This window comes from Fistularia commersonii, chromosome 10, assembly GCF_037954325.1.
Source record: "Fistularia commersonii isolate RoL2024-O1a breed Wild chromosome 10, RoL_Fcom_v1.0, whole genome shotgun sequence".
In the NCBI taxonomy this organism is placed as follows: domain Eukaryota; kingdom Metazoa; phylum Chordata; class Actinopteri; order Syngnathiformes; family Fistulariidae; genus Fistularia; species Fistularia commersonii.
Genome location: NC_141293.1, coordinates 3,851,893 through 3,867,140, shown reverse-complemented (window position 1 = coordinate 3,867,140; position 15,248 = coordinate 3,851,893). Strand labels below are relative to the sequence as shown.

The following is a 15,248-nucleotide window of genomic DNA, read 5'->3' as shown; positions in this document are numbered from 1 at the left end:
GAGCAAAGACACGAATGCGGTTCGATCACGGACGCTGCCTCCTCCTGTGAAGTCCATTGTGCGAAGAGACACGGAGGCTGTTGTCTGCAGCTGGACGTGAGGAATGACGTGTTGTTGACCTCTGACCTCTCGGTTCAACGCAGCCGCTTCAAATCCAAACTCTTCCATGCCGTCAGAAACAGAAACAGGAAGCGGCGGAGGATTTGCCGTAACTGTGCGAACGACGGTGGACGTAATGGGTCACAGATGGTAGCTTCTGTTGACAGACGAATGCGCCCAGAAGGAGCCAACTCCTGCTTATCAGGCTAGCTAGCTAGCTTAGCGAAAGGATGAGTAGCCTCAGAGACAAATAAATGCTCAGCAAACGAGAGATACATGGGAGCGGTGCCGAGATGGAGACCCGACTGAGAATCTCTCCATGACTTGTTTAACCCCTTTCACATTGTAGGAACTGGTATTTCTGAGAACCTTCTCAAGAACTGTGTTGGTACACCGTAGGAACCGGGGTCCATTTTTAGCTAGTCTTTTCACAGTTCCGTAGGAACTCCTACGACGTAGGCGCTTGATGATTCGTAGAACTCGTACGCCGAAACTGTCGTCGTCACCGGTCAGCTGTCGTAAAACGGACAGGAGCGGCGAGAAATGGAGCGATAAAAAGTTCTTCTGGGCTGCTAAGCCGCGTGGGGATTTCCACAGCTCACAGCGTAAATAAACATTTAGGCCAAAATAAGCAAAATAAGCTGACAGCGGGGTTCTTTACTTGAGGAAGCAGCTCAGGGAGAAGATAGAAACATTTCAAGCCATCTGATAGTCCGTAGTTATTATTCCCACTGCGGCAGTTTCGCTCTCCATGTTGTCCGTGTCGTCTTCCTCTACTTCTCGGTTGGTTTGCTTTTGTTTTTGAGTCGGAGCTTTACGTCTCCTAACTGTGAACGCCCCTGAGAATGCAAGACCAAAAGGTTTCCCTGAAGGAGGAGGAGGAGGAGGAGGGTAGCTCCTGGAACCAAAATCCCAAGTTGGACTGTACCCCAAAATTTTCTGTCTTCTTCTTTTTTTTTGGGCTTTTCCTTTCAGGGGTCGCCACAACGAATCAACCTTCTCTATCTAACCCCTATTCTCCATAAAGATTATGTCCATAAATCTTCTCTTTGGTCTTCTTCTAGACCACATGTGTCAAACTCAACGTGGCCCGCAAGAATGTCTTAAAAGACCTAATTGTCTTAAAATAAATCAGTCCAAGCACGTGCATTGACCATAAACTACATTTCCGACAATTCATGCCGATCATATTACCCGCAAAGTGACGGCATCCCGCCATCAGATTATCCACATCAATGCCATTTTTAACAAGTGGAATTGAGAAATAAACTGCTTAAAAAAAACTAAAGGGAACACTAAAATAACATCCCACATCTGACTGATTTAAATATTCTTATTAAATACTTTGTTCTTTACATAGTTGAATGGTGCTGACAACAAAAACACACAAAAGTTATTAATGGAAATCGAATTTATTAACCCATAGAGGTCTGGATTTGAAAGTGAAAAAACACACTATAGGCTGATTCAACTTTGATATAATGTCCTTAAAACAAATTAAAATGAATCACTGTTGGTTCCAGAGTTTGATTTCACAGAAGTGTGATTGACTTGGACTTGTTACATTGTGTTGTTAAAGTGTTCCCTTTATTTTTTTTATATACAAATGATCCCTAAATGTCCAGAAAAGTTATTTTAAGTAAGATGGGAAGGTAAATACATATTTGTGCTTAAAGGAGAAAAAAATGCTATGTCTTTTGTGTCATGAGGCGTTGTAGGTTGTCAAAGAATACAATGTACTTTGGCATTTTGACACCAAACACGGAGCTAAGTGCGCCAAAGTTAGCCTTCCAGAAAAACAACAACTTGTCCAAAAATTAAAAGCCAAACTACGACGGCAGTAGAATGTGTTCACGAAAACCGCATCCAAAAACACTTTTTCTATCTCTTTGTACCCCTGACACTTTTTTTTGTATTGATTAAATCAAACTTGACTCGAGGTTTTAACGCCCGGCGGGGAAAGTATCGTCTTTCTCCCGATTGGTCTTTTCGTATTTTACCCTCGATAGCTTCGCGTTCTCCTTGTCGCCAAATAAATAAAAGGCGCGTCTTTTTCCACGTGGCCCGTCCCTTCGAGATCCGAGGTCACAGGGGTCGTCAAAGCCCGGAAATCAATCAGAAAACGTTTCCCGCCGCCGTCGCCGCGGGACACGTGATGGACGAGCGTCCCCTAACCCCCCGCCCACGGCAGCAACCGAGTAAATCTGCCCCGTCCATTTGGCCTGAGAGCTTATCGATAACCCCCTCCCTTAAGAACGCGGTGAATAATGGATCACAGACAAACGTCCCTTAAGATCCACATCCGTCGGGGGGGTCAGCAAGTCCGGACTTCAAACGGACGACACAAATCAAGGGTCGGGTTGACGTCTGACGCACGGAGGAGGGTCGCTCATCGATCGCTTCGGGGCGTCGACGAACATCGGACCTGTCTGGACCTGCAGGACCGGCGTTTAAGCCAGTTTTGGGTTTACCAAAGGTAGATCTCTCCATCTGGAGCCGACAGGAAGGGCCCGAGTTCGGTTCTCCGGGGTTCTCCCCGTCCGTGCTCGGGTTCTATCCAAGTTCTCCAAGTTCAAACGAGAAAGCGAATAACCGTCGGTCGTTCACATCAGGCTTTCTCCGGGTCGGCGAAAACCCCCTCAGGTGCCCCCGATCGCCTTGTTAGCGATCTTCTGTGAAGGTACCCGCTCATCCGGGTCATCCTTGGTGATTTCTTGTCGAAATCTTCTTGTCTCGGCACCTGGACTTGAATTTGTTCACTTGAAAACGTTTCAGGCTTCTTCAGTTCGGAACTGATACAGAACGGAAGTCCACTCGCCAAGACTTGGCTTGTTTTCGGCTCATGTTCTTTCAAGGGCTAGCTTGTGGTAGCTTGATGTGCGAAATGGCGCGACGGTAAGGGGAAGGTGGAAAGAGTCGTTTTTCAAAATGAAAAAAATACAACTTATACCAAGAAAGATTTTCTTTGCGGACCTGTACCAAATAATCCGCGGGCCGGGCGTTGTGACCCCGAGCTACAAGTGATCAGTTTGCAAACTTACCCAACGGAGTACCGGAGAGACAGGAATAAACAGGAGTTTGGCAAAATGTCCGAAAAATAAAATGACTTTCAGATTCCCGGCAAATATTTGTGACTCATAATTTCCGAACTGAATTTGAGAAAAACACCGATAGGAATACAAAGCTTGATATTGCGGTCTGCGACGCAACCTATGAAGAAGCTTCGCAGGCCCTCCGGGACTTGACGGCAAAAGCGTTGGAGTTCATATATCTGTTGTTTTGGGACCTCTGGAAGCCGACGGAGCTGCTCCGGAGGCGTCCGATGACTCAGAACCTCATTAAGACACTTCTGGGGTTTTGTTTTCTTTCTCCTGTAGGGTTTTTACGGTGAAGGCGTCCTGCTGCTCCTGGTATAAAAAAACAAACCTTAAAAAACAGCTGGCTGCTGTTTTACTGCAGTGACGGCAAAGAAAATGAACACCACCGCCTGGATCAAAAATTTGGCCTTTTCAATTCATTTAATTCTTTTTTTTACAACCAACGGCCTCCCGAGCAATGATGTCATCTATTGCTATTGTTATTGTATTGAATTATTGATTGGCGATTTAAAGTGCTGACTGTTTTAGGGAAGTGAACGAACAGAACGCAATGAGTTGCAGCTAATTGAGCTCATTTAGCTTGGTTTTATTGTTATGGGTCTCTGTTTAAGCTAACCCTTCCTGTAACAGACAGGATACGCAACGTAAACAAGGCCCGATTGCTAGTAGGAGTTACATAATCAGCCTCTCGGCGGGCAGCTGCAGGAGCAGGTATTCATGACAAAATACAACAGGTTTCTATAGCGATGGCGAAAACAGTGCGGCGTTGAAAAGCACATTGTTGGGGTATGAAATGCAAAAGTGCGGGGATATCGGGGGAAGTTGTGTTGAATCATAAACTCGCATCTCCGGGCCAAAGGCCTTCAGAAATAGCCTTGAAGAAAAGCTCTGCGATTATTTGAGGTAATTGGATTCCTCTAGTCGGAAATGATGAGAAAGCACTTGTTATCGTTGGAGTTTGGACCTCGGCCGGCTCACAGGTCGGCCTCGGGGTTTTTGGATGTCGGTTTGGATTTGGCTGCCGAAACCGACTGCCTGGGCTAAAAGACAGAGGCGAAGGAAAACTTAGATCTGCAGTTGTTATTATGAATAACAACATCTGACAGGAAGTGCTCTCTCCTAGACGCGTCTAGGATGTGTCTGAAAATACATCTCAGAGTTCTTCCTATTGGTAAATATTGTCTTGAAAAAGCAAAGCTATCCCCCAGCCAATCACTTGCCTCCATCTGACCCACAGCCAATCACCTGCCACAATCTGACCCCCAGCCGATCGCTTGCATCCATCTTACCCACAGCCAATCACCTGCATCCGTCTGACCCTCAGCCAATCACCTGCATCCATCTGACCCTCAGCCAATCACCTGTCTCCATCTGACCCCCAGCCAATCTGCCTCCATCTGACCCACAACCAATCATTTGTCCCCATCTTACCCACAGCCAATTACTTGTCTCCATCTGATCCTCAGCCAATCAGCTGTCTCCATCTGACCCCGAGCCAAACTGCCTCCTTCTGACCCACAGCCAATCACCTGCCCCCTTGTGGCCCAGCGCCAATCACCTGCCTCCATCTGACCCACAGCCAATCACCTGCCTCCATCTGATCCCCTGCCAATCATTTGTTTCCATCGGACCCATGACCAATCACCTGCCTCCATCTGGCTCACAGCCAATCATTTGTTCCTATCTGACCCACAGCCAATCGCCTGTCTCCATCGAACCCTAAGCCAATCACCTGCGTCCATCTGGCCCACAGCCAATCACCTGTCTCCATCTGACCTGTAGCCAGTCATTGGCCAAAACACAACCATCAGTCAATCATCTGCCTCCATCTAACTTTCAGCCATTCATTTGTCTCCATCTGACTGATAGCCAATCATTTGGCTTCAAATAACCTTCAGCCAATCATCAGCCTCCATTGGACCAACAGCCAATCATTTGCTGGCATTTAACCCTCAGCCGATCATCTATGGTGTCTTTTTTGGTGCTTTCGGCAAAAGTGAGTGTGTGTGTGTGTTTGTATGATATTTTCTTCCGTCCAAATACTGCTTTTTATTCTGAATAAAATAATTAGTGTCCCAGTCTAATTTTTTTTAAATTTTGTTTTGGTTGTTATTTTGACAGCAGGTGCTTTCCAGGTGTGGAGGTCAGAGGTCAGAATCTCCACAATGTCTAAGACACTTGGGGCTCATTTCTTGAGAACTATTTCAAAATAAATGATATAGATATTAAAATGTAAAGTTTTCTGATCAGTGTGAGGGGCTGAGTGGCTCGTGGCTCCCCTCTTTTTCAGTGTTCAGTCCTACTTTCTATGTTATTTTATGTGTTTTACACGCTATTCACGTGTTTTTTTTATTATATTTTATTCTAACCCAGATACGTTGCTATCATTGTATTGTTGTATTGTTCCATTTAACCTGAGAACTGCTATCTCTAAATTTTGTTGCACTTAATGTAATGACTGTAAAAGTCTTAAATCCTTGAATCCTAAATCATCTCCAGAAACATTTTGGTTAAATATTCAGTTTGACGTCTCCTGCAGTTCTTCTTTTCACCAGCAGGTGTCGCTGTTTCACTCAAAAAAATAAACAGCCGACCCGCTGATAACAGTCGAAAACCATTTAATGTCCGACAGATGTTACATCAGGTGATTATTATCGGTTTGGAAATTTTTACTTGAATTTTTAAATTAACACACAAAGAGATCGATGGATTTTAAAAATAAATATTTGGTATTCTCACCCCCGCCTCCGGGTCCCACCTCTCTGCTCCCCAATTACCTCCGGGGAGGGCAGAGCCAGACTCCTGATTGGCCAGCCCGGCTGTCAATCACGGGCTCGTCCTGTCGGCGTGCGCAGCCCGGCAGCAGAAGTCTGAGAATGTAATTTCTGCAAAGGTGGGTGTCTCGGGGTGGGGGGGGGACAAAACCGGGAAGGGTCGACTCGTCCGGTTACTCTGAGCGTTCTGTCAAACCTCCCCGGTAAGAGCCACTTTTTTAAAATTTTGTTTTACAAAAATTACATTTATTTCCTGCTTAGATTAAACTTGAGGACTTGTTTTGTCTGTTTTTTTTTTTTTCCTCCCCCCGAACATTTCTTTTTATTTTATTTTCTGGAAAGGCGCACCTGAGTCCCGCGCAACGGTGGCGCGGCTCCGACGCACCGGAGTCGGTGTCGGACCCTCGACCCCGCACCTCCCCGCGGACTAACCTCCAACCTCCACCCTCCCCAGGTGTCTCCACGGAGGTTCTGATGTGGCCGCCCGGAGGAGCGCACCAGCTCGACGGCCACGGGGATCTGACGGTGCGCGGGGGTCGGGGATGCCAGAGGAGCCCTAGGGCGGCGGGACGCGGCTTCTCTCGCCTTGGGTTGGACGCCGGCTGCCCGGAGCCATGGCCTCGGAGGTGGTGTGCGGGCTGGTCTTCAGGTTACTGCTGCCTGCATGTCTTGCGGCCGGTGAGTCCCATTTTTCTACCAAAAAGTAACTAAATCGTGCAAAACATTGACCGAAACGTTGCATCAACACGAGTCCTATTGTCCAGGACCGCATAAAGTTGGTTTATTTTTATTTTTTTTGTGGTGGTGGAGGGTTTGGGGAGTGCGTGGACGTACTTGCGTGGGTGATTGACCCTCCCTGCAGCTGGAGGTCACCTCATCGTCACTACCGGGAAGGCGAAGCTGTGTCACCCAGAGGTGGTCACCTTCTTTTTTCCCTTCCCCAAGCACCCAGGAGCGTCTTTCTACTGGTTCCCGTGTTTTGTAAACACCCCAAACGAGGGGGCTCTTGCGTCCACGCAGCCCCAAAAGTGTGCAGATGCGGCGGGTTCGATTGCCCGGTCAACCAAACCCCCTCCGATCAGCCGACTGTACTTCTGGACATGTCGCTGTATGACTGTCTTGATGGACATGTGGAGTCCTTATCACAGAGGCTCGAAGACCAGCTTGACATATTTTCGGATTAATCTCGCAATGTCTGCTCTGGCGTGAGAACTCCCCCCCGAATTCCTCCTAATTTTTGTTTTTCTTTGTCCATGTGGGTGGTATCCACTCCAACGGGTGACACTGTGGGTCTCCGGCCCTTGTTAACCCTGCATGATACTGATAAGGCAATTGATTGTAAGTACGTTGACACGTACTCCCAAAAAAAAAATACCCCCAAAAATGCCTCTGTCTCCCATCTGTGTGGCCTTCTACTCGGATGGTGATGTTTTTTGAAATCGCCACTGGCAGACACTGCGAAAGTTTTGACGGGACCTCATCGGTATGCTTGGCTTTGGATCCGTCCGGTTTCATGTCTACGCGGGGGATTTAGAGGAGCTTGGCAAGTTGATATGTAACATTAGTGCTTCTGCGCCCAAAGCAAGAAGGTCCCTGGTTGGATTCCCACAGAGGGGGGGGCTTTCTTTGTGGAGTCTCCATGTTTTTCCCGTGTCTGCGTGGGGTTCTCCGGTTTTCTCTCACATTCAGGAGGTTCAGCGGGTACCCTGAACTTCCCAGATCATGAAAGAGGGAGCGAGTAGTTGTATGCCTCTAGATGTGATTACTTGTATGTCCCAACATGATGTGTGAATAAACGACCGGTATGACGATGGATCCAGGGTGATCCATGCCCAGTGACGGCTGGGATGGGTTCCTGGTAATTCATGAATGAATGAAAATATATGTGTCTAAATAGATATATGCATACATTTATAGTCACATTGGAAATCCAAGGGTTGGAGGCTTCGTGGAAGACCGAAGAGACTTATAGATGGGCTTAAAGAGCACATGTAGTGAGGGAAGAGAAGAAGATGAAGATCTGTATGAATATATAGCTGGAATGTCGGTATTAGTTTGCAGAAGTAGCAGAGTGATGGGACGCGGTTGATCACGCCGCCGGTTCGGGCTCTATTAAGTGCTGTTTACTTTGTGATCGCGCGGTCGGCCACGAGTGAAAAAATGATTAGCGGCTAACCGCCACCGAGGTTCCTCTGCGGCGTTCGGCGCGAGACTTACGAGTGTGTGGCACTTTTAAAGCCGGCGGCAGCCTTCCTATAGATAAGACCCACTCAGTGGCACCGTAATGCATCACTTGAAAGCCTGACGCCTCCTTTATTTCAAAAAACCATTGTGAGACCCTGCATTGTCTCCATTAATTCGTGGAAAGTCGTTTTAACAGTATGAATTAATAATGCGGTTGCGAGGGGAGAGAAGGAACTGCCTTCCCTTTTATCGTAAACATATCTTTAATATTTTATGTTTTTTTTTTCTCAGAGTGCAAATGAGCACTTGTCATTCAGCGGCGGCGGCGGCAGGCGAGTTGGCAGGACGGAGGAAATGTGAAGTGGAAATCGGGGAGCGGGGGAGGGGAGGGGTGGAAATTCAGGGGGGGCTTTCTGGCCTCGATGTCACTCCTTTTAGCAACTGTTTGTTTATCGTCTCATTTGGATAAAATCCTAAAACCGTTTAAGCTTCGGGCTAGAAAAAGCCCTCAGTCTTAAGGGTTTGCTACCCTGCTCTCTGACCGGTAGGCTCATCGCATTTGTGCCCAACACTGAAAACGCCTTCCGGTCCTTTCCTTTCCTATTTGGTGGCTCGTAGACCAACGCGGCGTTGCGTGCTATGCTAAAGTACAGCTAGCAAAAGGAACAGAAGAAGAAATCACCATGGCGTTAGTAGAACCAGGGTGGAGGCCTCCCCGCCAAGTTGATGCCGTTCTCACCAGCTCCGCCGCCATGTTTTTTGTCGTCTGAAACCGAACTCTGCACTGCCCTCTAGTGGACGCATTGCTTAACCGCCACACTGACGTTAAGTAAGCTTGGAAAACATGTTTGACGATACTTTTGAAACAGGCGTACGTATTAACACGCTTAACTCGAGCGTGAGCGAGCTAGCATGTCCTAACCAGTCCGGGTTAGGGGTGCGATAACAAAAGTGTAAAGAAATCTTCCCCAAATTGCATCAACGACCGCAATGGATGGATCGCTGCCACCCTTGAAAGACCAAAAACATGCAGGAGGTTCACTGCAAAACCCAAAATTGCCCAGACGTGTGAATGAGAGGGCGAATGGCTGAACGGAGCGACGTGCGGTGAGGTTCATGGCTGGTGAAGCGCCGGATCACAAGGGCACCCTACCGTGAGGCAGGAGAGCTGTGTGCCTCACTTAGTGACTCTTGGCATCTGTTTTATCAACACAAGAAACTAGTAACACGCATACAGTTGTTGACAAATTGGAAATGTAGATCACACAGCAAAAATGTTTAAGCATTTTAATAGTGACATACGGAGAGACAGCAACAAGGTCTTGGTGCGTAGCATGCTGGAGTCAGATGTCACTGCGCAATCTATATTGAGGCTCAACAGTCTGCTGCCTCTCCGCACATCTCCTCTCAGTATTTGAACAGTTAATGTGAAAATCCAGCCATTTTAAATTAAAAGAAAGTGAACTAAAAAATACCTTTATAGTGCAAATCACTGATAAATATAACCATTTCATTCTTTTGTTCATTCAAAGATTGGCAAGTGAGGCGTGGACTTTCCTGCCTCTCCTGACTGCACGTCACCGGTCAAACAGTATGACTGTGTGAATGAGTGAGTGATTGTCAATGTTTCTACATGATGAGAATGGTTGTATGTTGTTGATCCACAGCATATACACATATATATATATATATATATGTATATATATATATATATTTTTTTTTTTTTAATTTTTTTATTTTCTTTATTTCTTTATTTATTTTTATTTATTTATTTTTTTTAATTTTTTTTTAACTTAATTTTATTTCTACATGCTTTTCATTTAAATTTTTGTGTTTAATTTCATTTTTTTTAATTTTTTTTTATTCAATCTTATTTTCTTCTTTGATTTAATTTTGTTTTTTCTTACTCCTTTGCTATTTTAATTGTTTCTTTTACACCTGAATTGTTTTCATTTCACATACATGTCACACTGACCTTGAGTTTTGAGTAAAACACCTAAAATGAAACATACCTAATTTTGCGGACCATAAGGCGCAACGTATTATAAGCATCAATGAACGTGTCTATTTTCATACACAAGGCGCACCGTGTTTTTAAGTCACATGATAAAACATACGGTATATAAAGCCAAACAAAACAGTCCACTTAGTCGAATTTTATTTATCTCGCTTTGTTTCCCCTGGAAACTCTGGTCGTCTTTACTTGGCGCAGTTCATCCGTTTGCTTCCTCCACTTCCATACCATTGAATCATTCATGTTTAATTCTACGGCAGCTGCTCTATTCCCATCACCTACCGCTCGAGTGATAGTTTGAATTCCGCTTCATAACAACGTCTCTTATTTTTTGGGGATCCTCAGTAATATTCTGTTGAAGCACAGTATGTACCACAATTACCAAAAGTGGTGTAGGCGCGGCTTCGTCGCTTCCCGAAGTCGCCCTAAAACATTCTGACAGATTTTTTTAGCGCAGTTTGCCACTTAAAATTGGTTGGAGGTCAGTAAGCACAACAAGAATTCAAGGATTTAAGACTTTTATTGCGGTTACACAAGTGCAATGAAGTTTAGTAGCTCTCAGGTCAGTGGAATCAAAACAGACAAAAAATAACTTTTTTAACACAGCACAACAGTACAATAATAGCAGCATCTCTGGGTTGGAGATATAAGACAGAAAAAAATTTAAGACCAAAAATATAATAAGTATTATGTGAATATCGTGAGAAACATGTAAAAAACACGTGAAATAACACAGAAAGTACTGAACGCTGAAAACAAGAGGAGCTACGCGCCGCTCATCCCTCAGAATGATTAGAAAGCTTTACATATTAATATTATATTTTAACTTTGCATCAGATTTCAAGATATGAGCCAAAAGTGTCTTAGATGCTGAGATTCTGCCCCCCTCAAAAAATATGTATATAAAAAAAAATAAAAATTATTAGTTATTTAGTTATTATATATATATACATATATTTAAATAAATTAATATATATTCATATATATCATATATATAATATATGATTCATATATATAATTCTATAATATGAATTCTATCCATATATATGAATAGAATTCATATATATATATATATATATATATATATATATATATGAATACATATAAGAATTCATACATATGTGCACAGCAGATTTTTGAGAAAATTTGAGTATTTTAAGTCTGCCTTATACTGTGAAAAATATGGTATTATTTTGATGATTATTATTAAATCCTAAGGCTTATTAGCTTAGCAGAGGATCACAGACTGACAAGAGTACAATCCATTAAAGGGAGAATTTTGTGTGTGTGTGTGTGTGTTTGTGTTTCCAGGTCACCCTATGCTTTTTCTCTGCAGCTTAATAGAATAAACAAAATTCCGTGTGGTCTTGCTGTTTGATAAACAGAGGGGAAACATCTCAGTCCCACAGACATTATGTCTTTCTCTTTCTCTCTCTCTCGTTCTGTCCATCCGTTGCGTTGATTCCTATCGCAGATATTCACCGCGTCCGGGCGGAGGACGTGTCTCCTGATGTTAAATAGTGCCCGTTTCCTGTCAGCCATCTGACAGCACCTCTATTGAGAAAGCACAAAACTGCCGGGCCACGTGTGTGTACACAGTCGCCCGGACACGCATCTCACACACACACACACACACGCACGCTTTTGCATATAGCTACAGTGTGGCTGCGCATTCAGGCTGCTGTTTATGTGTTTGCGTACATAATTACGAGGCTACAGTCGACCGGCTATCAGATATGGAGGGTGTGAATGTACACAACAGGTCAGCTGGGTCGAGGAAAGCAGGAAAACACACACACACACACACACACACGTGCACACAAATGCTATTGTATCATCTGGTTTTGCAACAGCAACACTGGCGGACTGTGAAACAAACAAACGGGAATGTTTAACGGATGATGAAAATGTTTAATTGTAGACCCCGGTGTGACCCGTGGCCTCGAGATGGATCCGAGGTGAAGCCCAACTTTCGCCCAATGGCGGTTGGGAAAGGCTCAAGCAACCCAGCGGAGTAAACTGTATAAACGATGAACGAATCCTTCGTGTCTGTGGACGTTATCAGTCGTCCAGATCATGGGGAAGTCAAAATCTTCTCGTCTGATTTCTTTTACTTCACTGAAAGACATTTTGAAACGTCTTCAAGTGAAGAAAATCAAGTCCGGTTCTCACGAAAGGAAGATTTCGACAAGAATTAATACTTCGTTCTCCTTCGCAAAGAGGTAGAATGGTCAAAAGTTGTAAAAACTAAACTCGTGTATTTTTTTTTTAAAATCAGATCCATATCCTTTTACGGACATTTGATCGTGTTTAAATTGTCTTTCACAGTCACAGACAAAAAAGGTGTTTTACACGAATTCAAAATATTATGTTTCCTGGTCCCGATTGTTTTCAAAATGACAACATTTGGTTTTTTGCACTTTATCTGTTCATCAAAACGTCACAACATTTTATCCCCCGCTGCTGGTGTTATTGATACTCCTGTTCCCCGTCTCCCAGACCCTGGAGGAGATGGTCCGGCAGATAACGCCGCTTGTGCTTAAAAACCGACATTTGGCCGTTCTCCTTGTCAAGAAAAACAACAGCGAGGGATCGTTTTGATGAAACAAGAAGTATGCTAATAAAATTAGCATACTTCGGGGGGAACATGGCCGAGTTTCACACAGGGTCGTGTTTAGATTTCTATCGAAATTCGATATATTCTAATAAAATCCTAGCGTGAGACGTGTATCGCGGCAAGTATCAAGTCATGAAGTTGGCGCCAACGACGCCGCCGCCGCTAACTCCACAGCCACCAGACGAGAGTCAACACAGTCTGTGGCTGTCTAGCGGCTAATACTGCTTTTTTTCATAATTGGGAAGGGTCCTGTGGATCGGATTTAAAATAGACATCCGTGTTGCCAAAGAAAAGCCAGTGCCGTCGGAAATAAAGTAAATTTGAACTGCGTTAAATTTCCAGTTGGACAAGTACGGCCCCGACCGAATCCTTGCATCGGGTTTTTTTGGGGTCTACCGTGCAAGGATCGAACTGCCGGCCTTTGGCTCGGAGGGTCGCCCCAACGGTATCCGAAATTGTTTTGAGTGGGGACGTCGATACCCGACTCAGACGCAGCTTCAGGGTCCATTTGCGACAACAACATTCGGATTGGTCGTCAGTCGGTGTTGTCAAACAGTTCCGCGCGCGGCGTTCTGAAAAGGATCAGTAGGAAACAACCATTGGCGTGAGTAGAGAGACTCTTGGTTTCGCGGTACAACATCGAGCGTAAACATCGATGATGACGAGTAATGGAGAGTTTGCCCGGACCGAGGATGGGGTGGGGTGGAGTAATTGCTTGGAGTGACCCGTAAATACCCGCCCCGGGCGAATTCCAAGATAACGTAGACAAAAGGAAACTGGGCTCTGGAGTCGGCTATTGTTGTTCCGTTTCACCCGACCGGACGTGATTATTGATTGGAACCAGGCTGTTGTAGACGACCCCAAAAACGAGACAAAACTTTTTTTTTTTTTTTTTTTGCCTTCTCGCCCGGAAACATAGTCATGCTGTGCCTAAGGCTCCGCATCTTTTAATTCACTAGATCCGAATCCCTTTTCCGATCGTTTCCTTCGGAATTGTGTCACCCTGGCGTTTTGTCTCAAATGGTAACCCGATTAATTCTGCATTTTCAAGGTTCCCATGACCTGCAGGACTAATGCTGGAGTTTCGTTGTCGATTTGAAACAGGAGAGCTCAGCACAGCGCGGTGCAGACTTGATGTGGTGTGCTCTTTATTATTTCCTTCAGAAAAGCTGGAATTCCAGCGTTATCTCCCGGCGCTTGGTCTGGCAAGGCACCGCGGCACCTTATCATCTCTAATGACATTTATGTTTTCGGAGCTCCAGACTCCTGAATGCCGCGTTGCGCTTTGGCTGTTTGTGGTCGAAATAATAGCGTGTTACTGGAAGAGACAAAAGCCTTATTCAGTGGAGAATGTTTTTTTTTTTTTTTTTTTTTTCGTTTTGATGTCTGAAAACAACAGCCTTTTTATTTTCATTCCCAGTGTTAAAAAAAAACAAAACATCCTCCCGCGGTGAGTCACACAGCGAAGGCGAACGATCGGGAGGCAGATACACACTATCGGTATCCACCCGCTGCTTCGGCGGGGAAAGGATTTCTTCTCAGTTTAAACGAAATTTGCGCTCAACGGAGCCGGTCGTTTTGACGAAGCGGCCTGGTTTCAGGGGGAAAAAGAAAAAAAAACAAATTTAACCTGAAGTGTAAAGGCTTACGGGAATGTGGTGGAGATGTGAAAGAGACACCAGAAGCTGGTTAATAGAGCAGAAGATGGAAGGCTTTCTGAGCTGTCGTTGGATGAGAGGCGGGGTTCACCAGGGATGGTACCCAATGCCGGGGGTCGCCATAGAAACGCACAAATATTCTCATTCACACGTCATAAAGATAGTTACTGGTTCACATATCTGGACGATTTTGGGTGTCCAATGAACCTCCTGCATTCTAATGACTTATTGGGTGCCAGGTTTTTGGGGGATCTAGATGATGGTGGCTTGTTGTACAGATAGAAGAGAACATTGATCTGCAGAAAGTAGATGTAAGGGGGGTTGTTCAGCTAACGCTTACAATGTTATGATAACGCTATTTAGCATAACAATGTTATGGGTTGATCTGCAGATACTAGGTGCAAGGGGGGTTGTTATGCTAACGCTGACAATGTTATGATAACGCTACTTAGCATAACAACATTATGAGTTGATCTGCAGATACTAGGTGTAAGGGGGGTTCTTAAGCTAATGCTAACAATGTTATGATAACAGATAACAATGTTATGATAATGCTATTTAGCATAACACGATATGGGTTGATTGGCAAAAACTAGGTGCAAGGAGGGTTGTTATCCTAACGCTGACAATGTTATGATAATGCTACTTAGCATAACAATGTTATGGCTTGATCTGCAGAAACTAGGTGTAAGTGGGGTTGTTATGCTAATGCTGACAATGCTATGATAAGGCTATTGAGCACAACGTTATGAGTTGATCTGCAGAAACTAGGTGTAAGGGGGGGCTGTTATGCTAATGCTAATT

The 15,248-nt window shown here is 44.7% G+C and overlaps 1 protein-coding gene across 2 annotated transcripts in view; it reads left to right on the top strand.

The window, feature by feature from the left end:
* The first annotated feature begins 6,150 nt into the window (after positions 1-6,150).
* piezo2b (piezo-type mechanosensitive ion channel component 2b) overlaps positions 6,151-15,248 on the top strand; it is a 135,694-nt gene continuing 126,596 nt past the window's right edge. The window contains exons 1-2 of one of the 2 annotated variants that reach the window (XM_086153356.1): positions 6,151-6,174; positions 6,426-6,649. In XM_086153356.1, coding sequence (XP_086009482.1) covers positions 6,586-6,649 — 64 coding nt within the window. In that variant the 5' untranslated portion in view covers positions 6,151-6,174; positions 6,426-6,585. Of the gene's footprint in view, positions 6,175-6,425; positions 6,650-15,248 lie in introns of those variants that run through there. The other variant, XM_086153354.1, reaches the window with a different exon arrangement.